The sequence below is a fragment of the Emydura macquarii genome, unplaced genomic scaffold (genome assembly GCF_026122565.2).
Source record: "Emydura macquarii macquarii isolate MOO-44397 ecotype Brisbane River unplaced genomic scaffold, CSIRO-AGI_Emac_v2 contig_2207, whole genome shotgun sequence".
Taxonomy (NCBI): Eukaryota; Metazoa; Chordata; order Testudines; family Chelidae; genus Emydura; species Emydura macquarii.
Window position 1 is genome coordinate 3547998 of NW_027132344.1, and position 25216 is coordinate 3573213.

At 43.3% G+C, this 25216-nt stretch overlaps 1 protein-coding gene and 1 long non-coding RNA gene across 5 annotated transcripts in view; both read right to left on the reverse strand.

Annotated features, from left to right (window-relative positions):
* MGAT4A (alpha-1,3-mannosyl-glycoprotein 4-beta-N-acetylglucosaminyltransferase A) overlaps positions 1 to 13750 on the reverse strand; it is a 117347-nt gene extending 103597 nt beyond the window's left edge. For 3 of the 4 annotated variants that reach the window (XM_067559996.1, XM_067559998.1, XM_067559999.1), the window contains exons 1-2: positions 13622 to 13750; positions 8257 to 8586 (exon numbers count right to left, since the gene is read on the reverse strand). In XM_067559996.1, the coding sequence (XP_067416097.1) occupies positions 8257 to 8350 (94 nt within the window). In that variant the 5' untranslated portion in view covers positions 8351 to 8586; positions 13622 to 13750. Of the gene's footprint in view, positions 1 to 8256; positions 8587 to 13031; positions 13179 to 13621 lie in introns of those variants that run through there. The other variant, XM_067559997.1, reaches the window with a different exon arrangement.
* Positions 13751 to 15290: 1540 nt separating this feature from the next.
* On the reverse strand, positions 15291 to 20446 carry LOC137160956 (uncharacterized). Its single transcript, XR_010922014.1, has 3 exons — positions 20294 to 20446; positions 19344 to 19532; positions 15291 to 17415 (listed from the first exon to the last, which is right to left on the reverse strand). It is a non-coding gene; the product is annotated as an uncharacterized lncRNA (long non-coding RNA).
* Between the last annotated feature and the right edge of the window lie 4770 nt (positions 20447 to 25216).

Below are 25216 nucleotides of genomic sequence, written 5' to 3' on the forward strand. Positions count from 1 at the left end.
ATACAGCCAGAGATCCATTGAGAGATACTCAGGGAGAAAAGAGCTTGAATCCAGGCTCATTCTGCTATGACAACAAACTTCATAAGTGACTCATCTTTTCGTTCTCTGTAGGTAAAATGCCAAAGCTCATCTCAAGCCAAAGGAATGAAGTGTTTTCTCTACTCTGGAGGTGTGGGGCTTCAAGAAGAACACAGTTGAGAGGAGAGTGTTTTGTGTGGAATTCCAAAACTATGTTGGGGCGAATTTCAGATGTAATGATAGTAAGATCCCGTCTTTATGAACTATTGTGTAAGAGGTGGTCTGCCATTAGGGTCCCCATCGGGCCAAGGTGATAACAATGAGAAAGGCAACCTTTATAGACTGGTGAAGCATACAAGGGTTCGAAAAGTGGCTTGGTAAGTGCTGAAAGTACTCAAGGTCCCATTGAAAGTCTGGTCTTAATACTGGTGGAAAAGTTCTAATTAAGCCTTTTAAGACCCTGGAGGTGATTGTGAATAAAGACAAAGTAATCATCCACTGGAGGGTGACACATGCTGACTGTCACCAGATGAATCTGTTTCAAGCTAAGGGAAAGAGCCACTGTGTTGAGGATAAGGAAGTAATCCAAACTATCAAGAATACTCATTGTCTCAGGAGACCACACTGTTGCTGGGCCCAAAGAGAAAAATATTTGCACTTGGCTAGATAACATTTTCTGGTAGAGTCCTTTGACATGAGTAAGAATGGCTTATATGCTTTTGGAACAGGAATGTTCTAGGTCCAATGCCCATTCAAATACCAAGCCATAAGGCAAAGTGCTTCTGGGTTGAGATGTTTAACTCTGCCATTTCACCTGAGTCAAGAGATCCAGGATGGGATGAATGCTGATGGCCAGCCAGGCTGACATATGCAGGAGACCTGGGAACCAGAACTGCCTGAGCCATTTGAGCACAATCAGAATGACTCATGGCTTTCTTCTGTTGGAACTTCTGCAGTACCCAAGAAACCGGTAGGAACAAAGGAGAGCATTGCCCCTGAACTCCCCTGGAAGAGAATAAACTGCACTTCGTGTTTGCCTGGGAAGCAAATAGTTCCCAGGTAAGAGCTCCCCACTGAGCAAAGATGCTGTTCTCCACTAAGCTGCATAACTCCCACTTAAGGTCAGTGGCAAAGTGCCTACTGAGGCCATCTGCCAGTAAATCCTGGGTTCCTGAGAGGTACATTGCCGATAGGGTGATGTGGTTTTTGAGATACCAGTTTCATAAGCTGAACTACTTCTATTCTCAGGGAATGGATCTCATGCCTCCGTTTGTTTATATAGGATATGGTTGTCATGTTGTCTGACTTTGAGAACATGGTAAGATTGAATTAATGGTAAGAATGCCCTACATGCTTCTCGGACTGCTCCAATACTTTGATGCTATCTGACACTATGCGCGAAACAAGTACAATTCTCTGACAACAGCTAGCTGATAAATCTCCTCTTAGGCAGTGTTTACACTACAACCTTTGGGACTATGACTCTCGGCCACATGCAGGACGTAGTGGATGAATCCGCAGCAATGGGGTTCTAAATTTGCTTTGGGGCAACAGACAGCACACACATCCCAATTTTGTACCTGTCCTCCTTGTCACAGAGCATATCAATAGAACAGTCTACTTTTCTAGTTATGTAAGCATTGGTGGTTCACCGGAGACACTTTACTGCCATCAATGTGGGCTGGTCAGAGAAGGTGCCTGACCCTCACATCTTTAAGAACACAGGACTGTTTAGAAAGCTGAAAGCATAGACATTCTTTCCCAACCAGATTATCACTGGCAATGTTGAAATGCTAATACTGATCCTGGGGGACCTAGCCTTCCCCTGGCTCATAAAGCCATACATTGGCCACCTTGACACTACCAAGGAAAGAATCAACTATTGACCCAGCAGGTCCAGAAATAGTTGGGTGAGCTTTCCAGTAGATTTAAAGGCTGGATCTCAGTGAGAAAAATATCCCAACGGTTATAGCTGCCTATTGTGTCCTGCATAATATTTGTGAGGCAAAGGAGGAAAAGTGGCCACCAGGGTGGAGGGCAGAGGTGGAGCAGCTGTCTGTGGACTTTGAACAGCAAGATACAAGGGTCATTCAAAGAGCTCAAAGCTGAAGGAGGCTCTGAAAGAGCACTTTAAATAGTCAGCCACATCAGTGCAGCATGGTGGACTGTGGCATACCTGGCCCTCAAGTTTAGGGCACTAGTAGGAATTGTGAAGTGCTTGGTGTACATTTATGAATATTACCCTGTGTTTTAATGAACCTAAATTATGTGGTGCTTGCTGTATGTTTATAATTATTGCACTGTGTTTCACTGAACCTCTGAGTTCTGGGGTTTGTATACTTATAACTAGGGGGTCCTTGGAGTTGCATAGGCATTCAGCAGAATATGTTGTAAAGTAATTAAGATAATTTGTATTTTTTTTAAATTTACTGTGTACTAGAACCAGTGCAAAAAAGAAAAGTCTAGTTAAAAAACCACCACCACAAACTTCTAAAATAAATTAACAAAACAGAACTTTAAAATTAGAAAGGTAGACATTTCTTCCATTTCAGTCCATTCTGGCTACACATACACCACCTGTGGCTGTCACATGTCAGTATGTGAAGCTGATGTCCTTAGTGTCCCCAGGTGTAGAATAGTAGGAGACAGATGTGGCCCATTATACCAGGTGGAATGTTGGGGGTTGAAGGTAGCTGCTAAACTGGGTGGCAAGCCCATGATTATTGGACTGGTAGATAAACAAGAATCTGCAGTATTTGAATTTGCTGCCTGAGAAGCGCCTGGTGTGTCCTGGTGGATCTCTCTCTCCTTTTCCTGCTGGGACTTTCTCCTGTCCGCTCTCTTTCTCCATGATGTCTCCCATATTCACTCTCTACACCCTTTGGTCATGGTCTGATGCAGCACTGGCTTGCAGGATGACTGAACATGTCCACTCTAGTCCACAGATTGACTGTTGGCCTTCTTGGCCTTGTGGTATGCCTGCCAGAGTTGGCAGACAGTTTCTTTCACTGTCATATGGCACTGCTGCTGATCCTTGTTTTATCCCTTCATCTGCACCCCTAGTGTAATCTTTTTTCTACAGGTGGTCCATAGCTGTGCCTCACACCCTCTTCTCCCCATAGACCCAGGAGATGCAATATGTTTTGCATCCACCAGGCAGGAGCTCATCTAGTGCATGGAGTCGGTGTGGTCAAGCATGCAGTTACACACAACAAGGGAGAGCTGCTGGATGTGCAACCTAAAGTAGGCAATCAGGGAAAGATATTTCAAAAATACAAAGTTTTTAAAGGGGAAGTTGTTTTCCAGTCTCTGTCAATCTTGGGCAGTGGAGTTCACTGTCAGGCAGTGTGGGAAGTTGCTAGAGAACTCTTAGAGTTGACACAGACTATGCAGTGTCTACACTCTCACTGTGTTGACTTCAGTACATCAACCATGGCTCCATATTATTTAGGAAGATAGTTTTACTTTGTCCCAGTAACAGGTCACTTACACCAGCCAGAGACAAATTGGTGTGTGGACATACACACAAATGGCTCAACAAGGTGACTTACACTGACTTAACTTTGTAGCGCTTAGTTCACTAAGACTAAGTCTTTGCCTTACAATAAGAATATTTAACTGACCTTTGCATATACATGTCAACATTTATTGTTGATCATTAATATTCCTGTCAAACACACAACTCCTTTCTCAAGCTAAAGCTTATATCTTCACCAGCTCTTTTGTGTACTCCAATCTGATAAGGTTTTCCCTGCAAACACCAAGCCTCAGCAAAGTACAGAGACATATGAAAAGATGATACAGGTCTTCTTTGAATAGAGGTTACACATATCATTTCCCTTCTCCAATACGGACTGTATGTGTTCATCGTGGTTGTTATGGATCTTACCCATGAAGGCTGAGATACTGCAATGGCAAGGATGCAGTGAAGTAAGAAGGGAAAATTATATACATGAAAGAAAGTCAAATATAATTGCTATGGTTGTGTATTTGTATTGGTTCATATGTTACCAAAAGATCAGTACCTGGACTTCATGCTTCCTTACAATCCACAGGCTCTAGAAGATATAGAACAAGAGCTCTTGTTCTATGTCGGGCTAATTTTGGCCCACTAACTGGTTGATATCAAAGCTGGAGGTGTACTTGACGCTGACAATCACTTTCTGCTGACAAGTTTAGCACCTCTGACTCTGTGTATCAATGACCTTTGATCAATTGTAAATTAGGACATGATCTATAACAGTCCTAGTGAAACCATATGGGCAGTATCAGCTCTGCTTATAGTCTTCACATGATGGAAGAGCGAGTGAGCAATCACCATGTCATTGGCAGCTGTAAATTTCAGCAGTTGTTGCCCATTCCTGTTCTTCTGACCAATACCAAAGTTCATGAGCACACTTACCCAGGTGTCATCATCCTTTCCTACCTGCAAGCTAAAATCTCCCTGGATCATTACATCTCTTGTCAGAGTTTCATTAAGGACAGTCTGAAGCTGCATTGTTGGCCTTGATGTTGGTGGGACCATACACAAACAACAGTGATGGTAAAATGCCCAGAGTCAATATGGAGTCAGCTGCTGCTAAGTTGCTCATCAATCACCTGCATCCTACAAGCCCATCAGGCATTGGGTGAAAGTACAGCAGCCATCCCTTGCTGAAGCAGCCTAGCAGAGCAGCCTGCTGTTATTTTTAGGTATTCCTTACATTTCCATGAAAGGGAACTAAAAGAGAACTGTAGTTACCCAGTTTCCCCCTCCCTTCCCCCACACCCAAGCTGCTTTAGCAAAGCCTGGTTTATCATTACTGTGTTCCCCACCCATAATAATCCTACATACAAAAAACTACATTTAAGTTGTCCTACTGTGTGGCTAATCCCAAAATCCAATAGAATTATGCTGCCTGGTGTATTTGCTTAGGCCTATGCTAACATAATATAGTATCTAAATGGGAGGCACTGAAGCAAAGCCACAGGGATATAAGGGGGGGGGGGGGGGGAGGGGGAAGGAAAGGCACCACAACACTTACAACTAAATCTTTTATATAGGTCTGTGACTTAGTCTCTGTATACATTCTTGTGCTCACCAGCAAGAGCCACAAACTATTTTCTAGAGAAAAAATCCTATACTAGCTGAATCCTCCTCCAGTCATACCAGGACTTTTAGGTCCTCTTTATGTCACTCCAGCCCTTCTTCCCTATGAAGAGTCCACAGTGGAGATGAAGATATCACGTGGGATTTACAGGTATTCTTCAACGTAGCAAAAACAGATGAGAGAACTGATGCAGTTTATTTTAAAGATAATAGCATAGTAGTCCTAGCTGTATATACAGAATGGTACACTCAGTGGAGATTGATTTACAGAGCTAGAGACTTCTGTTTAACAATTTGATCCAATTAATGATGACTGGTTTCTGAAAAGTTATTTGCACAAGCTGACCATTAGACTGAACTAGAACCTTCCCTTAATTGAAAATGGCACAGCTCATTTCCAGAACGTTTTCCATCAGCTCCTGAAGACTTATAAATATATAACCAATTCCCAGCTCAGGTTGGTTAACTATTTTATCAGAGAGAACTAAGTTTTTGCTCTCTTTAAACTTTGGCTCTAGTTCAAGGAAGTATTTAAGCCCATGCTGAAGTGCTGTCCTGAACAGGAAAGATTTCATGTACCAGAGCCTTTTTCCACCAGAAATTTCACAACTGAAGTGTAGTCTGAAAAAAAGGCCATCTCTTCCATGACTTATTATACTTACATTGTATAGGTGTTTCTATTTATAAGTGACAAATAGCTTACATCTTTATTAGAGCATTGATTGTTTAAGAGCCAGAAGGAGTCTAGAATTGCTTCAGATATTGAGACAAGCCATTTTAACAGAAACAGGTTTTTTAAACCTTTAAATCCTAGAAGGTAAGAGTTAAAATTATTTTATTTTATAATTTGAGTACCGTCTAAAGTTATCTGAAAGTTATATTAAAGGAAAACATCCTAACGCAAAAAAAGAACCAATACATCCAGATGAAGAGGAAAATATTCAAAGTATATAAAACCTTAACAAGGTCTCAGTCTTGCACTGAATGGGAACAATTCAAGACCATGGACACTGACCAGTTCTAAACACAAGATACCTATTGAAGCGACCAATGACAGATCATTAGTTACAGGCTAGATTTATAGTCATTGAGAAGAAAACACTATTCAGATAAAGAAAATGTGAATGTATATCCTCAATGAAAGTTTCTCTCATGTTAATAGTCTTTATACTCACACTGATTTTCTTTAAAAAAATCTACATGGTGCTGTTTTTTAAAGTCAGTCATAAATAAACCAAAGGTTTGGCAGGTACAAAACTATTAGATTTATTTGTAGCTTTCATAGTTCAAGTCAGTAATTATAGCACTTTCAGTGTATGTACGGTTTCACAGATACTCATGCGTTCTCCATCTTTTTAGGAATACTTTTAAAGTAAATACTAGCAAAATGTAAGTCAAAAATAAAGTACAAGGTTTTCCATCTGATACTTTTGGGTTTTATTATGGAGGTCCATTTCCTTAGAAGGGACACAGGCAGCTTTAGACAGAGACATAATCATTTAACATCTTGTTACTTTGTAATTTTTAAATAAAGGACAGTCCAAGTTCAGTGGAAAGATTTGTGAAGAAAGGTTGGGGAGGGGGGGAGCAGAGGGGGGGGAAACTGTTCCCACTGTCAAGAGAAGTGGTTAGGCTGAATAGCTAGCATGAAAAAGAATGAGAAACAGACATGTTGTTTGACTAAGGGCTGTTATATTATATAACCCATACATTTATAAATAAATATATTTCTTCATCTTGTTTGGTACTAGTAATAGAATCCTGATTTTAGCTTTGCATACATCTGCAGGGTTTTTATTACATTAAGCTTTGTCAGACCACACACAATTTGATTCTATCTGATATCATACCCTGAAAGTCCACGCATATGCATCAAGGTATTTACAAACAGACACTGTTACAAGAATTTGCAGCAGCAGCAGGTTGCAATATCTTTGCCCAAGTTATATAGCATGAAAATTTTATTAGAAAGGGTATGTTTATTTTATAAGCCAAGAAGCAATATTCAGCACTTTTGGTACAACATTAATATACTTTCATTGTTTGTCAAATTTAGGTTTCTACTGTCCAATTAAAACAAATTTAAAGAATCCAGCCATTTCATTGATGTTTATGCTCAGCAACCTAGCTCACTGACCAACTGTTACAAAATAGATTAGAGGACACAGCATCTGTTTCTCCTACAAGTGCCCAATGAAGACAAATTAGCCAACCAGCAACGTAGCCTGTATGTTTCTTCCCAAAGGCTTTGTTTCTCATTCTTCTCATAGATTTTTTAAAGAAGTGCTCTAGGTTGGTTTTCCCTGTAACAGATGCAATTCCTGGCAAGTCTTAGCTTGCTCTTCTCTAAATCAGTGCTTTAATGGTGCAGGATCAGAATCCAAAAATAGTACTCTTAGCACAAGGGATTTTGAAATCACACCCCACCTTAGCATTTTTTAATTTTTTTTTAAACTTGGACCCCTCACCCATCCTTACAATACAAGTAGACTGCCACCTAGTGTTGCATGTGTTTGTTCAGGAGCTACTAGGCAAATTACTCAAAATGCAAGTCAAATGGTGCTATAAAAGCATCCCTACCTGTTTAGACAGCGTTGTTTGCTCAGATCAAGGGTTCTGGAAGGACAGCAAAAGTAAGAGGGCTTAGTGCCAGGTCACAATGCCCCTCACTCAAATTTAACCTGGCTATCCCTCTGTGGCCAGGCCAAAATTTGAGAAAGAGGTACTGCAATCTGATGCTAGCCACCCACCCCTTCCTGGCATTTTTACTACAAGATTCACTGTACCACCTCCCCCCCATCTGTTTCTCCTGCAAATGTGCTATGGAGATAAGCCATCTTGCCTAAAATAAAGTCTTTTGATAAGATGAGCTATCCTGCCAGAAAACAATCCTTTGTTTCTCTCCACAGAAGTATTTTTAAACAAAAACAATAGGCATCCCTCCAGGTTGATTTTCTGACTGCAAGAACAGATGCGTATTCCTCTTCAAGGTAGCACTCTAGTCAACATTCCATTTACTAGCATTACTAATTTTAATGCTTCCTAGCATTAAAACAAACATTTTTTTTAAAGCAGCATATGTTGCATCATTCACTTCTCCTTCACACATACCCAGAGTTCAGTTTCTTTTCAGAAAACATTTTTCTTACCTTTACCATTTTGCCATGCAGTGTACCAGGACAAACTGAGAAAAGAAGTGATGAAAACTAATACAGTGGCCACAGTTCCATTTCGGAGCCTCATCTCATTTCAACATCACACTTGTTTATATTGTACTTGCGATTTGGATTTATCAGTTGTACTTGTTGTACTGAAGTCAGTTTATTCCACCACTAGCGTCACTTGACCAACAGCAATGAGAGACGTAGCCCTCTCATTTCAAAAGTTCTGTAAAACCAGTCCAGCAGTTACATCACTTCAAACTTTTACTCGACTCACTTATTAGCCTTCATAAAGTAAACTTCTTTATGCTTCTACTCCTGTTTGCAAAGGGAACAAAATTGATCTGTTAGAGGCACAAAAATATATTCATAAGCAGTCTCACCTCTATATAAAAATACATAATAGAATCACCATTCATACTATGCTGTTTTTATTAAAAAGAATACACTAAAGTATGGCACAAGCAGATTAATTCTCCTTTCCTGTCCCCCATTTTTGGGATATCTTCTTCAAACCTGAATACTACTTGACATACTAATTTGTCCTTTTCATTTAAAAGTTTTGTTTTAGAAAAAAAGCAATTAACACGGGTTTTTTTTGTACATTATAAATATCCATAACATCAGTATTCATTACAGTAGCGCCAAATGCCCCAAGCAGAACCAAGGCTCATTGTACGAAGTGCTGCACAGACACCTACTAGAATCATAGAAGATTAACTCTTCAAAAAAACAAATATAGTCCAGAGCCTCAATCCTGCAATGCATTGCACCTACATAACAGTGGTGCACTTGCACAGAGCGCCACTGAAATCAACAAGACTCTATGCAGGCACAGTGGTGCATCTGTGAACAGTAAAGGATCAGAGTTCTAAATTAGCATTTTCAGAGCTACAGCATTTTAGTTAACTGTTCCTGAGCCAATATAGGATGCAAAGGAACCCACAACAGTGTTAGTCGGATGCACAGAAAACAATATGACAGATTCAATTCTACACAGATCTGTGGTCCAGTAGTCTCCAACTTTTTCCACCACAGCTTTAACTCTGGCATGGGTTACACCAAAGCTTCAGAGCTCCTTCAACCTACACCAGCTGGCAGCAATTCCCAAGGAATCATCTGAGAATGCTACACTCTGGCCATGCCCCTTCCTGTCTCTCCACCACTAATTACCCTTTACATCAGAGTCTAATGCAGGAGATAGCTATGCCAGCATTGCCCCAGCCAAGAGCTGCACATACTAGGAAATTCTCAGTTGGCCACATGTGGCCAGTATTCAGCCTTTTTGTATTACCTTGCAGATCAAAGGTCCCAAAACAGGACAGTGTCTTATTTCTGGGATTTTTTTTTAAAAGCAGCACATAAAACTAGAAGACTTTCCCCATACCAGCTTACACAATTATGAAATAGCATAAACATGGAGCCTAAGCACCTGATATTGTCTCTATAAGGTAGCACCAGTTTTTCTATTTCAAATTCCATCAGACAGAAGTTTGTTACTCAGCTGTAGACTGTTTCTTTGGGTTTAAATTTTCTAGTTCAGAATTCTAATAGGTCATTTGTCACTTAAGAGTAGAAGGAAAAATCTTTTTATTACACTGTCACCTAAAGACCCCAATCAACTGCGACCCCATTGTGTTAACATCTGTAAAACACATAGTAACAGAAAGACCCTTATCTAGAGAGCTTACAATTGAGACAAGATACACCGAGTGTGTCACAAGGGTAACAGCTATAGGAGCACAAGATTACACAGACTAGCACCAAGCACAACTCTCAGGTTACAAATCTTTTCTTAAAAGATAGAAATAAATATTAATATCAGGCACCTTCCTGACTTTTTTCCTTAAGTAATTTACCATGAGTATAATGGTTATAGTAACTTTTGAGGGAATTTAAGAAGGGAGTTGGGCAGTTGCTTTACATGTTACTTAGGAGAGGGCATTCTACATGTAAGGAGCAGCATGAAGGTATTTATGGGAAAAGTGGACAAATATGTGATAAAGGCTGACATTGAGAGAGCACCTAAGGCAATGCAATAAGATAAGAGTAAATAAACAGGAAGGAGCAGAGTTGTGATGTGCAAAATAAGGTAGACAAGAAGACTGAATTCGATTTGAAGAAAGAGAGAGAACCAACAGATTCAGAGAGAGGAGTGACATGGTTTGAATTACAGGTCAGGAAAAATTATTTTAATACCCCCATTTTGAATGTTCTGAGGGAGATGAAACAGACATAAAGAAGGCCAGAGAATAGGTTGCAGTACTCAAGTCAGAAGATGAAGGCCTGAATGAAAGTTAAAGCAGTGTGGACAGAGAGAAAAAGTTGGAACTTGGAAGTGTTAAGGGAAAGTGTTATGGCCTGGATGTATGGGATTAGAAAGGGAGGAGTCTAAAATGACTCCCGGGTGAGAGGCCTGATTGGGAAGTTAATGATGTCAACAGTGCTGACAGTAACAGCTTTAGGTTGAGTTTAGAAAGCTATTATGATGCTCTACAGTAACAGCTAGGGGTCCCAGTCAGGACTGGGATCCCACTGTTCTGTATAAAAACCATAGGAAGACAGTCATTGCCTGAAGAGTTTTTGAGATAACACATGATATACAAATGTCCCAAACAACAGAAGGGGAAAAGGGAAAGAAGGAAGGAAGGAAGTACAGATAACAGTAAGATCATGTAGTCTCAGAGACTAAATATGGGCAAAGCTAGATGGCTCCAAATCAAATAAGTAGTATTGGGGTTTTGGTTCGCTGATTTTGCTCTTATGCTGTTCTTTGAGCCCCCTGCCCGCTCCTTTTTTCCACCCATAACCTAGCTAACATTATGTAGAGGGATTACACTGCAGAGACTGCACACACAGAGGCCTTATCAACACCAGAAAAGTTACACTATCTTAACTAAATTTTAAATTGATCTAATTAACCTAGTGCATGCCCCAATGCATATGCCAGAGTGGCCAAACCGTGGCTCGTGAGCCACATGCAGCTCTTTTACAGTTAAAGTGCAGCTTGTGGAGCCCCATATGTGCCCCCCTCCCCCCCATTCTCCACCTACCAGACTGGGGTGGGGAACTCAGAACTTGGGCTAGAGCAACAGTTCCCAACCTGTGGTGCTGGACCCGCTTAGGGGGTTGCCAAAGATTAAAGGGGGTCCATGAGGCTTCAGTAATATTGAGATCATTTAGCCCCCCCAAACCCCGCACCAGCTGGAGCAGCCCTCCTCCCCCAGCCCCAAGCTGGATGGAGCAGCCTTGCACTGGTGGGGGCCTGGAGCAGCCAACCCACCAGCGCTCCCTGCCTCCAGTACCCTCAGTCCATGAGGGATGGGAAGAGGCAGGGCCACACACAGCATGCAGTGGCAGCTGTGCCAGGGAAAGGTTCTTACTTAGGAAAGAGTAATTTATTAACGTAATTTAGTGTATTATCATTATATGTGTTTATGACCAGGTCGTCCGGGGGGAGAGGGAGGGTCGCGCACGGAGCATGTTTTACCTAGTGTAAACTAGTTGGGCTTTCACTCAGAAAGGTTGGGAACCACTGGGCTAGAGGATTCTGCCCAGCAGGGAGGAAGCTCTCAGGTGGGCCAGTAAGTTTGGCCACCCCAGTATATGCACTTAAACCTTCAGACACTGGTTTAGTTTAACATTAGTTAGTAATTTTAGCAAAGTAATTTAGCAAACTAATCTGATTTAAATGAAGGTTAAAACAGTTTAAGTATGTTTTTATTATGAGGTTTGCACCAGTTTACCTAGATGTATTTAGTTAAACTAGTGAAACTTCTCCAGTATAGAGATGCATCGGCTTCTGCAGTATGGACAGATGCGAGTATTGTAAGGTGCTCAAGGGAATGGCAGTTGAGGGCCCTCAACATCTCTTAGGAGGTGCTCTGCATCTTGCAGAATCAAACAGGCTAACATCTATATGCTTGCAAATGTCTCTGGTCAATAGATGAGATAGCTTCAAATGGGTGCCAAAACCTCATATGCATTAATGCTCCAATCCTGCAAAGGCGCATATATGTATATATAAAAATAATCAGTTATACACTCTGAGAAGTCCAATTATGCACATACATAAATCTCTGTAGGATCAGGGCCTAAAGAACCTTGTGGTTCTGAGGAAACCTTAACACACACTGGAGCAGAAGTGTCTAGAAAACAGATTCACAACAGCAAAAAAAAAAAAAAAAAGTTTAAAAGCTGTTTTGCATATGAAACCTTATAAAGAGAAAACTCAATGGGGACATGCATATTACAGCCTTTTTAAACCCCTTCCTTTCATTAAAACGTGTTTCTGTACCTAAGGTTGTGAGAACCAGTGTAAGCACAAGAAACCAAAACCCAACGAATTGTAACCTCAGTTGACACTAGCTAGCTCTACTGCATCCAAGCAGGAAACCTCTCTGCTACACTTTCCTCCTCCTACGCAAAAAACGAGAACACTAGCCCCTCCTTCACAGGATGGCTGTGAGGATTAAGAGGTAAAATTTGTAAGTCTCTCCTGTATATTGCGTTCAATACTATCAATACTTCAATCACTGAGCATCAGTGGGGTGGCTCAAGACTGATAAATAATGTAAGCCTCATAACAACTTGAGCAGAACAAAAGTCAACGAGTCAAGGCCATGCCACCCTGCTGGGCCCTGGGTTTCCCGGACACAGGCTCGGCAAGAGCAAGACCCTGGATAATTCCTAGAGCACGAGTCGAATTAAGGCTGGACTACGACCCCGGCTCCCTCGGACGCTCTCGCTCGCAGCCCGCTCACCGAGGAAGTTTCTCTCCGACCGTCAGCCCTGCGTTTGCTCGCCGTGACATCCCGGGAGCCCGGCTGGCATCACACACACGACGCCGGGGAAGGAGACCGGAGCGCCCCAGCCGCGCGAACCTGCCAATCGCCGCCCCGCCACTCACGCATCCAGTCAGTCAGTCAGTCAGTCAGTCCCTGGCGGCGGCGGCGGCTGCTGCTGCCGCCGCCGGCCGGGCTGCTCCGGCAGCGGCGATAAATAACCAGCGCCGGGGTCCGCGCGGGGCGGGGGCAGCCTCTACGGGGAGGGAGGAGAGCTTCCGGAGACGCGCTCCCTGCCCGGGGCGCCCATCACTTCCCCCGCCCGCCCAGGTAGGGAGGGAGGGGAGCCCGGCTGGGGCGCGGGCAGTGAGACCCCGCTGAGGATCCCCCACGCGCAGCCGCCGGACGGCGCCGCGCAGCCCTGCGGTGGGGGGCGGGGAGGATCCCCGGCTCCTCCGGCAGCGGCACCGGGCGGGCAGCGTTCGCCGCCGGCTCAGCCCAGGGGACCGGCCCGATACCCCCCGCCGCGCGCTGAGCAGGGGACGTGGCCCGGCCGCCACCGCGCTCACCTGGGTCCGGGCCACCCGGGCTCCCACCAGGTGGCGGGGGGAGGGAGCAGGGAGATGCCACCGCTCGCACCTCCTCGCCGGCAGGGGCTGAGGCAGCTCCTGCCCTGCCCGACCGCCAGCAACTCCACCCCGCGCCGCCTCGTAGAGCGGCAACGGCCACTCTTCCGCCGGCGGCCTGGAGAGCCCGCCCCCTGCAGCTTGGGCGGCTGCCCCATTGGCCAAAGGATGCTCCGCGGCCGGCCAACCGCCAGCTTCCCACGAGGCGCCTCTCATTGGCTCAGCTTCCTGTCAGTCTCGCTCCTGGTTCTATAAATAAATCTCGCGCGATGGTGCTACAGTAGCTCTATCGTTCTACTTCTAACGAGCGGTACTACTGGGTTGGGGAGGAGATTTGGGTCTGCAATTGCTTGTCTAGGCTTTACGTGTATCCTCTCTGGCAAGATACAGGTTCCCAGAGTGACAGGATACCAAACGTGAAAAATCAGGACGGGGTGGAATAGGCATGTATATAAGACAAAGCGCCAACTAGCAGGGCTGTCCCTATAAAATTGGGACATCTGGTCACTTTAGGACAGGTGACCTGTAAATTTGGGTGGAGGAGTCTCTTGTAGCTCAGCTAGAGGAGATTTTCCATCAGCTTGTGGCAGCTTCAGGGTTCTTCTGACTCTTGCTTGGTCAGGCCTGTCCCAGGCTCCCTTTTGGGTGGTGGTCAAATAGACACCTGGACATGGCTGGGAGCATCTCTTACAGGCTAAACCGAGGCCCTGTCTTCTCCTTCAACCAGCCATAATGGGTGCCATGCTGCTATTAAAAAAAATAAGGGGTTGCCCTCTTTAATGAGCACTTTTGCCATACAGGGCTAAGAGCAAAGAGGGGATTGTTCAGCTACAAACACAGGAGCCGTCCACCACTTAAACTAAAGAACAATTCTATTGCTTCACACTAGCATGTAGGCCCTCTAGTTTCTGTATTATTCCTGTTATTAAAGAGGACTCTCTGAAGTCAGACATGAGCTAGGAGGCAGGGAAGAATCAGCAAAGGCCTTGTATGCACGTAAAAGTTCTATCACTTTACACCAGGTCCCTCACAAGTTGTACCATTCTAACGGTGGCAGTATCATTAGAGGGGTACAACACCCCAAATGGGGGTGCTGTTATATGGGAATAAAAGTGCTTATACCAGTACATCTTATTCCTACATGGGAAGGAAGATAAGCTATTCTAGTATTGTCATCTTGCATATGGCTTCATATTGCTGATGGCAGGAGATCAACAAATCGATAGCTGGGAGCCTTCTGCTGACATATGTCATCTTAGTTCACAACACGTAAGTGCAACACCATGTGAGAGTTGTCAACTTGCCCCCACCTGTACAAGGCACCTTTATATGCGTATAACTGCATCCACACTATGGGCTGAACAAACAACGCTTTACCTGAAATAGTTATACTAGCACAGAAACTGTGCTTAGACCAAACCTAAATGTTATTTTTTCTTCTGAGTTTTACTGCCTATTTCCCTATACTATTCCCACATGCACTCTTTTCACACCTTTGTAGGAGACGTAGTGGTGGCTTGCCTTCTTCACATCTGTAGCCCACTGTCTGCTTGAGTTGACACCTTCTTTACAAACACAGTCCACACATGAAGTAAAGTCCAAATTTATCCTCTTTTTGTATGGTGGGCTTTATTTAATGAAACAATAGTAAGGTAACACAGAGATGAGCACACATGTCTATTGAAATGTAGATACAGTTTTGAAGTAATGAAAATTAACTAAGCAGCGTTGACAGATATCTCTATTCCTCTACAGTAACAAAATACCACATTTTACATCAAACTGAATAAGGCCAATGGTAACTTTACTCCCTATGTATGATTGTCACATTTTTTATCCTCTAACTTTGTCATTAGGTATCCTCCTTCCATTGTTTCATTGCACCTATCTCAAAAGGTATTCCAGCATGCTTTCAGGGTCTGCAAGCTACCATCAAAATCAAACAGCATCATCAAAATTAGCACGGGTAGCAACCCTCAAGAGTTATGGAGGTACTTCTGCTGTGTAGTTCTAGTTAATTAACAATATGCAATCCTTTTTCCTCTCCAAGTGTCGCATAATAGCTCTTTTGTGTAATAAACTCTTGTCCCCTACCCAGCTTAGGCCAGGTAGTCAATGCTAGAAACTTTAGCAGGTTTAGTAATGTCAGTTAAGGATGTGATTTTCTTTGCAACATTTCTATACTGGCAAAAGGGTTAGTGTAGATTCAGGTATACTTTCATAAAAGTGATTTTTTCCAGTGTAGCTAATTTCACGCAGGAAACTAGTATAAACTTTATTAAAAAGCCATTTTAAATGGTAATTGTTTCATAAGGACTATCTTCCCCTACTATTTTCCCTTCATTCAGTAATGCTTAATCTATATTAGAATGGTTTGCTGGTATAGCTATGCCAGTATAGCTATACTTTGACATTATTCAACTATTACAGGGGTGGCCAAACTTACTGATCCTCTGAGCTGCATATAACAATCTTCAGAACTTTGAGAGCCAGGGTGCACCTGCTGGGGCTTGGGACTTTATTCCTGTAGTGGAGTAGTCAGGCTAGAGGCTTCAACCCTTCGGGGGCGGGTCTCCAGCCCCAAGATCCCCCTCCCCAATGAGCAGGAGTCCCTAGCTCCACCACCGTGCTGCAGGGCAGAAGCCCTGAGCCTTCCCCCCTGCCCCGCTGCACCAGTCTGGTAGGTGGAGAATGAGAGGGAGCATGGGGTGCTCCATGAGCCGCACTTTAACTGTAAAAGAGCCGCATGCGGCTCGCGAGCTGCGGTTTGGCCACCCCTGAACTATTAACTTCACCATCAATAGAATAACTACAAATAGAGCTCTCCACAAAATCCAACTTATTCCTCTTAGGTTAGCTGCCTGACAAGGAAGTCAAAATAGAGAACAGAAAAAATTCTGAGTAAGGACACCAACCATCAACCTGCCCCAATCCAATAGTAAGCAAATAGGCATGTTTCACCATATGAAAAATAGAAAATTGCACAGTTTAGGAGAATTGTGTAACTTCAGCAAAAGAAATTTGGGCTCTTTGATAGAAGCTTCATAATGTTACTTGTTTCTGAAGAGAGTGGCAGTACACCTTGGAAACTGAACGGTATCTCACACCTGTAATTCCTCAACAAATCTTATCTTCATTCTTGATTTATCCTATAGTCCCATGTACTCTACTCCTACAAACAACTGAATTTTAGGAGCATAGTTCATAGGTCTACACCAGTTTTAATTTGAAAGTGCAATTGAAATAGATTAACTCTTCCAATAAAACAGGTTCATTTTTAAAAGCAGCGCTTGAAGAGAAACCACTATAAAATGAAAGAGAAGTTTATACCCTTAGTGTTCCACTTCAGCTTGGTGAAAGATGACCCAGGGCAGTCAGTCTATTCTACACCAACATTAAAGAGATAGTAGCAATCAATGGTCTATAATGGTATCTCAGCATAATAAAGATTGTCTTCTGCAAGTTGTTTGCCAAGGCATTTATCAAAAGTAAATGTCAAACTGAAGTCAAAGTGTTACAAGAAACACCAGACGAGTGGTGATTTTACTGTATATTAGTGAATATTTCTGTTATACCAAATGACTGATTTATATTCAGATTCTTTAATGGAGCCATAAGTTGTCACTATTCATCAAGTTTGGAGCTCCCTTTGCCTGGCACCTGTACTTTCTCCTAATTCTTTCAGCACTGTGGAGCCTTGTTTGTTCTGCTTCCATACTGCTAGCCCTTTGGCTTTCCTAGAGAGAGAGAAATGGAAGAAGAGTGGTAAAATGGGTAAGAATTAGAGTTGAGAGAAAAAGAGGGTATGGCTTAGCACGTGGTTTGGTGGAGAGGCAGGAGTGAAGCTTAATTTGAGTTTTGCTTTGCTTGGGCTGCCATTTTTCACTTATCAGACAGCTGCATCTAACTGGCTCAGAGAACAAACTTGTGGTTCAGTCAGTCAGAAACCGGACGATAACTGGAATCTATTCCCCGTTCTGTCACTAACCTGCTTGTGTAACCTTGGGCAAGTAACTTTGCCTTTTGGTGCTTCTGTTCCTTCCCACCCACACCTTTGTCAGTTTAAACTGTAAACTTTTTAGGGCAAGGATTTTCTTTCCCTATGTGTTCATACAGTGCCTAGCACAATGAAATCCCTATATCCATTGAGGCCTTGATATACTACCACACTACTGTAACTTGTAATAAAAGTACAGAATGTTTCTTATGGGTTATAGGTATATTTTCAGAGCATAAAAATACACATCTCATTTCATCTGTATAGATTTAAAACCAAAACAAATACATGTTTTGATGAATAAGCTGATTTGTGAGAGACAGATAGTGGTTTTCAGTATTATAAACTGCTTTTAGATTTTAATCTGCTAGGAGCAGCAACAATGTCTTTATATAGGTCTTGTGCAGTGCCACTCATTGTCAGTATTTAACAAATAAATAACTCCATACAAAATTACATGTAAAGGGGGAAAAAGGTTGCGGAGTGACATGATCAAAAGTCAGAAAATGCACTGCCTGCACAACCTTTATCCTTTCCCTTGGGTGCATGCATTACATTATAAATCTTTTGTTACATGATCTCATGGAAAAGGAGAATATTTTAATCTTTTCCTGGCTATTGCATAAATCTGGAAACCCTATTTATTTGGTGTCACTATTGCTTAGGGAATCGTAGTCTAAAATCCAAAATAGAAATAGACAGACCTGCTAAAGATGAAGTTCTTGGTGGGTTCAGGCAAAGAAAAATGATATAAGAATAAAGAATTTGGATTTCCGGTTCAGTCAGTCCACTAATATATCAATAAGCACAAACATTTACTCACAAATGTAACATACAAGCTAAAAATAAATGCTGAGCAATAACTTTACCTTACTTTAAAAACAAGCTTATGCTAATAGGGAAATGGGCTTCTTTTAAGTTTCTAAATACAGATGTTAACCAACTTCATATTGCAATTTGGCATGTCTCTGGTTCATAGTTCATCCTATCTCTAACACCTCTAAGAACACAGGAAGTGCAGTTTCAAGAGTATTTTGGAAAGCTAGACTCATACTGTATGAAACTGAGTGTGTGAGTGAGCAAAAAAACAAACAAATGACACACTGGAGGTGATTCTCCTTTCACTGACATTGGTGTAAATTAGTCGTCATTCCATTGAAGTCAGTGGAATTACACAAGTCAAAGGGAGAGTTGAAGTAGAAGCACTATATGTGTAGATTTCTGAAGGTATGATAGAACTATTTGACAACTTCTTCCAACAAAATAAAATATGATTCAGAACAGTGCTGGGAAAACATCCAAAGCAACTTACAAAAAATGGTTTTATTAGAAAGACCTAGGATTTTGAAAAGGCTTCTTTCAAAGTTTTCTACCTTGTCACACAGTACTTTCCCCAAACCTAAACTAGATGATGATTTGCACTTAAATTATTATTTATTTTGTGCAGATGGTGATAGAAGGCTTGTAGACAGCGTGAGAGTTCTTTGTAGCCCCACCAACTACAAAAAAAATTGTTAATGCAGCATTAAAATTTCCCACTGGTGCATTGTGGACTTCCACAAAGTGGAGAGTGGCTGAACTTAAACCTGTGAAAACAGGAACTGAAGAAATAAGGCAACACAAACTTAAGTTTCTGAAAACCAGAAAATACAAAGTTAAGGTACATACCAGCTGCTGGCTCCTTGGCAACAATCACTCCTGCCATGGAATGCACTAGCTGTATGTTAGTCCCATCGCTTCTCTGGTGTCATCTCTTCATCTCCTGTGTCTCAGCTCGTCCAGCACAGCCGAGTTCTCTCTCCTCAAGCCTTCTCCCCACAGAGGCAGGCATCATGATGGGACCCACAGGCTGAGGAACTGGGGAGAGGATGAAGAAACAGTGTAGGGACTAGCATGGAGAGTTAATGGGTATGTTTTTATGAAGGGGGAGGACAGACATGGGGGCATGGATGTGGAGAATGCTGGGAACAGAGCTGAAGCCCTCCCTAACTATCCCCCACTGCAAAGCTTTCTTCACCATTTTTCCCTGCACTGCTCCAACATCCCCATATTCCCTTTCAGTGCTCAGACCTCCCTATACTTCCCCAGCACTGCTCTTACATTTCCTCCATCATGGACGTTGCTCTGACAATATCCACTCTGCTCCAATCACATACGCCCACACCGCTTCAAGCCCGAGCTCCACCCTCTTCCTTGTCCCTCCATGTTGCTTGTAAGCTTGGAGGAGTCATGGGGACAGTGCTAGAGTGATCTGGGGTCATCATTGCCATATCTGACAATCCCCATGCCCAGCAATTATTTCCACTTTCCTACCCACAAATCAATCCCCCCACATCATTTCTGCTCCTCCTGCAGCTCCTGGGTTCTTCACTCCTCCCCTCCCAAGTTCTCCCAAGCCTGATGGGCTGCAGCACTATTCTCTTCTCCCCCTTCCTAGGCAGAGGGGAGGAGCAGACTAAATAATAAACTGATCCTGGTCAGGTTTCTGACTCATGACAGGGCAACTATGGGGTGCAAAGCAGAAAGCTGGAGTGAACCAGCTGGGGCCCTTCTATCTATTGCTGGTTCGTGAGTGGCTGGAAAACAGCCAGGTAACTCAGTTGGGTGTGTGGCTTCACCTGCTGTCACGTTGGATGATAACAGGGTCCGAAGGGCTTGCTGTTTGTCACCAGCAAAGCATTGTTGGGAGCCTGCCCTAGCTGGATAGTTAAGTGCACAGCAATTCTATAGCTTCCAGGCTGCACCATGGGGGTGCAGCATGTCACATGTCAACACTGTATCCTGTAAAAAGAAATACCATTCAATATTAAAGCCCCCAAGACACTAAAATCCAAATCCTCAAAAGGCATTTAGACACCTAACTCGCACTGAAATCAACAGGAATTAGGCACCTAAATAGCGTAAAGGATCTGGGCCTAAGTACTGTGTGGCCATGAAGATGAATGCTGTCCTCCCACACCCCACTATACAGGTTATTAGAATGAATGGTGTCAGGGCCAGACACAAATCAGAGTCATAAGTGTTACTGGCAGCCAGAATACACCAAGCAATTAATATACTGCTTCTGAAGTTGATAAAGTGCCAGAGATCACAAGTTTGGTAACTTCAAAAGCTGAATTGCTGGCATATGCATGTCTTGAATCGTATTCCTGTGTTTCTATTATTACTACCTTGAGAGAAACAAATTCAAAACAAATTATAACATTTGACATGTTTTTAAAAATGCAGTAACACTCTTACTGCAGTATACAGAAGCGTAGAGTGTATTCACTAGCAAGTTAATCAAACATCAGACCTCAAGGTGCCTCATACTACACCATTTATTTAACCATTTATTTGCATAACTAAATTTTAAAGCTATTAAAGGCCAGAGTGTGCACCTAAAGACAGCATTGAGTAGGGGACTGCGGAGTCACACTACCTCAGGGATGAGCTCCTGTTGAGAATGGTCACTGCAACTCTCTTTGAGAGGCTGTAGTGTGCATGAATATCCATAGCTGGGCATGGCCCTGCATCTTCCCCATTCTTTTTTGAGAGGTTAGTGCCTGTAGGAATACCCCTGAGTGCAAGGACAGCTTATGTATGTGGACTGTGATGTGGTCAGTTCTCAAACAGGAGGTGCAAGGGAAGTGAGTGGAGGGGAGGCTCCTCTTTCCATCCCCATTATGCAGAGGCTAGCCGCAATCTGGCCCTAAACCTATAAACATTATTCCTCCCGTTTCTCCTACACCTGTATTTAGATGAGGATAAAACTAATATCTGCTGCTAATTACAGCATAAACTAATTCACTGTATGTATGGGGGTTCCTATAACCAGAACACTGGGATTGTTGGCATTTGCATAATGTTTAATTATTTAGTCAGAACATAAACTGTGTCTCTCTTTTAAATGACATTTTTATAAAAACATCTCAATAATTAAACACCTCTACAGTTATTAGCAGCAGGGAAGTCTTACAAAATGTAGTAGTCAAAGCAAACAAATCATTATTTACATCTAATTCCACGCATCAAAATAAACCACTCGGAGGGAAATCCCCACGCGGGGAGGGGCAGGGGAATCAGTACAAACTACTGCATGTGAGCGAGCAAAAAAACCAACCCAAAATATAGCACTTTAGCTACAGTATCTGGCAATTTCAAGTAGACAGAATTCAGAGGCTTAATTTACTCATTAATCTGTATATCTGTTACTTAAAAGACCAAATCAGTAGCATCAGATCTTGCTGAGAACTTCCTCTATACTTATTGAGGTTAAATTCAGGGCCAGCAGAAGGCCTATATGAGCCTATTGCATATTCTGGGATGGGCGGACATAGGCTCACCCAAAACTAAAGGCCCAACCCCTCAACCAACAGGCACAAAGAATGAAAAAACAAGGACAAAAGCAAGGGTCATAAAGGATAAAACAAGGAATCCAGTGGGGGACGCCAAGCAGTGAACCCTCAACAGTACTCACTGATCCTCAAAGGAGTCCAAGAAGCCAATGGAAGCTGCCCAGAGGAACTCGGCCTGCAATGAGGTGTCAGAAATATGCCACACAGTCACAGACCATCCCCCAACCTAACCTGTTGAGTTTTGTCCTCCTAGTCTGGTGAATGGCCATCTTGGCCAGTGCCAGGTGGAGGTTGACAAGGAGTTGTTGCAACTTAGAGGGGCTATGAACCGAGAGTGCAAAAACAAGGAGTGTGGGGAAACAGGCTCAGCAGGAGGTTCTGGCTGCACCAGAAGAGGGGCTGCAGCTGCACACATTCTACAAAGATGCTCGATGCCTCTTTTGCAGTGAGAGAGACCAAGTGTTGGGAGACTCCGTGAGCCGTGCCAACGGCACAACCATGCTCAGAGCTGAACGGAGGAGCCACCAAACGAGATTCCTGGTGGACCATGTGACTAGGGTGGAATACAGGCTGGCCCCCCTGCCCTCTGCAGGTAGCAGCAGGTCCTGCAACTTTGTATCAGGACTGGACATGAGGGCCAGGAAGTGAATAGTGTGGAGCATGAGCATGAATAGATGTTTGTGAAGCATGGCTCTGAGATGGACCCACTGAGTGGCATTCAGCCTGCTTAGGTGATGTGTCAGAGGTGAACAGGGGGTCCGTGGAGCAGAGGCCTGATGGCAAGCTCTGGAGGGCCAAGCGTGAGCAGAGAGTGGCCTCCCACAGGACTTGCTTAAGATTAGTGAGAAGCAGGGGGCAAGGCTGCCCTCGCTTTCTGAAGCACACAGCAGGGTTGTGTGTGGAATGGGCAACCCCAAGCACTGGGGAAGCATTCCAAATGTAGTCCAGGAAGTCCCTGATTCTGATGACTCCAGCCAGGACCAAGCTCTGGTGCACCATGGAGGGCTCCACCAACTGCACACGAAGATCTGGGCTGTGTAGCAGCAGTTCAGCCAGGTGGTCTTCTGCCTCAGTGGCCACTACAGAGCTGGTTGCTGAAAATAGCTTTCAGGTCCTGAGGAAATCCTAGTAAAGACCAGCAGCTCAGAGAGAACTCTCAGATGGTGATAAAAGAGCTGCTAATTCTACCAGAACCCTTAGAGGAAGGTGTGTGCCAGCATGCTCCATGATGGATTATGGGAACCATAATGGAGTCTCTGCAGGGCCTGGAGGCAGAATGCATGGACTTGGCTGTGAATGCGAAGCTCACTCAGCCTGTTTTCTCCCAAGATCTATGTGGGATACAATGCCCTGGGGATTGAACCCAAGGCCTTTAGCTCTAAAAGCAAGAGCCTCTACTGTCTGAGCTAAAAGAACCACTTCTGGCAATTTAACAGCTGTATAAACTCAAACCTCTGTATGGACCAGCCACTACAGAAGGACATGGGTGAATTTCACGGGCTTTGAATACGATTTCCAAACAAGACAAAAAAAGGAAAATTAAATTAAAGAGTTAGTCAAGGACACAGAGTGTAAAAGCTACTGTGATTGTCTGAGAAAGCCTTAATCCACAAAATGTACATGCTTTGTCACTGGTCTAGATAATCAGATTCTGATCTAATTTATACCGGTGTAAATACTGACTAGCTGTATTTAAATCAATTATCATCAGCTGGGCTGAAGCATAAAACTCAAAGGTTATTTTATTTAGCAGCAAGGGAGATTTTTATTTTCTATTCTAAATTAGACTTTACGCTTTAGCAGCATTTCAGTAACCTTTTGCAAACAATTAATTTCATGTCCTTCTACCTTCTTCTAAATTCACCTATTACCTTCACCCCAGGGCTCTATCTTATTAAAGGAGACTTATAAGACATCTTTATTTTTAGAGTCACCTCTGTTCTCATCGGGATGCATAAAGCAGGCAAAGAAACCTCTGCTTCCCCTCCTGTATCCTTAGGGTAACTTCTAGGGGGGGTCAATATGAGCATTACTATCCCAAAGTACTCCAACTGCAGCCATGTAAAAAAGGAACTGGGTGAGAGACTTATCTAGGAAGGTCGATCCAAGAAAATGATCCATCAGACAATAACAGGGAAAAATAGCTGGAAAAACTAAAGCATAGGATTACTTTTTCATATAACTGACCTCCATTTTCTCATAGCAAATCAAAATTTAAGTCCACATAAATGAACTACCACAGCAAATGGTACCATTCTGTAAAAAGAATAACAGATTGAAGTGCCCCTCCATGATGGTGCAAACTCATCTCAAGTGAGCACCTCCTGTCAGGTGAGCACGAACCTGCATTCTCTCTCTCTGCTCGTGGTGCCCCCTGTTGGCCGTTAACCTCATCAGGTGGGTCTGCAGTGCCTCAGCCCTCCAGTTGTATCACACACAGTCTAAACACATGAAGGAACACTTTTGAAGTAAAAGGTTCAAGATGGCCTGTCTCTGTGCCCTTATTACCATCTTTATCCCTGTCTCTGGGCTCAGTCTTTAGTCCCTCCAGGGTAGCTTTAAGTTCATGTCTGCCTTGGTATAGATCACTGCCCCCAGAGCCTCCAGGAAGAAAGCCCTAAGTCCTGCCCTTCACTTAAGCCTCTAAACAAACCTTATCCCCGTCTCAGGGCTTAGGCCAACCTGCCAGTGATGGGATCTGGGCCGAGCCACTATTCCAGGTCCTGATCCAGGCACCTTATAAATAGCAGCCACATGCTACTTCCTGTAATAGTTACTGCTGCTATTCCCTAGACCACTTTTCCTGTAGCCCCATTCTCTTCACCCTCACCTCAGGGCTGAAGAGCTCAACTCCTCTTCCTCATCTTTCTGGTTCCAGCCAGCAACTGACCTGGTTGCTTGCTCAGGTGCTGCAGTTCCTTTTAACTGGGCCTGCTGCGCTCTGATTGGCTGCTCCCTTACAGCCTCTCAGCTTGGAGGACCCACCTTCACTGCTTCTTCTCTGCGGCAGGGTGTGGTAGACCGTGAGGCCTCCATAGGGGGCCTCAAAGGGCCCAATATACCCCATCACACTCTCATTTGCTCCTTCTTCAGTAAAATAGGTCCACGCAGGGTCTATCTGCCCTGATCTGCTATCAGTGATCTCCAGTTAACTTAAATTCTATACCTCATTATAATCAAATAGTCTAAAGGGAAAATGTGGAG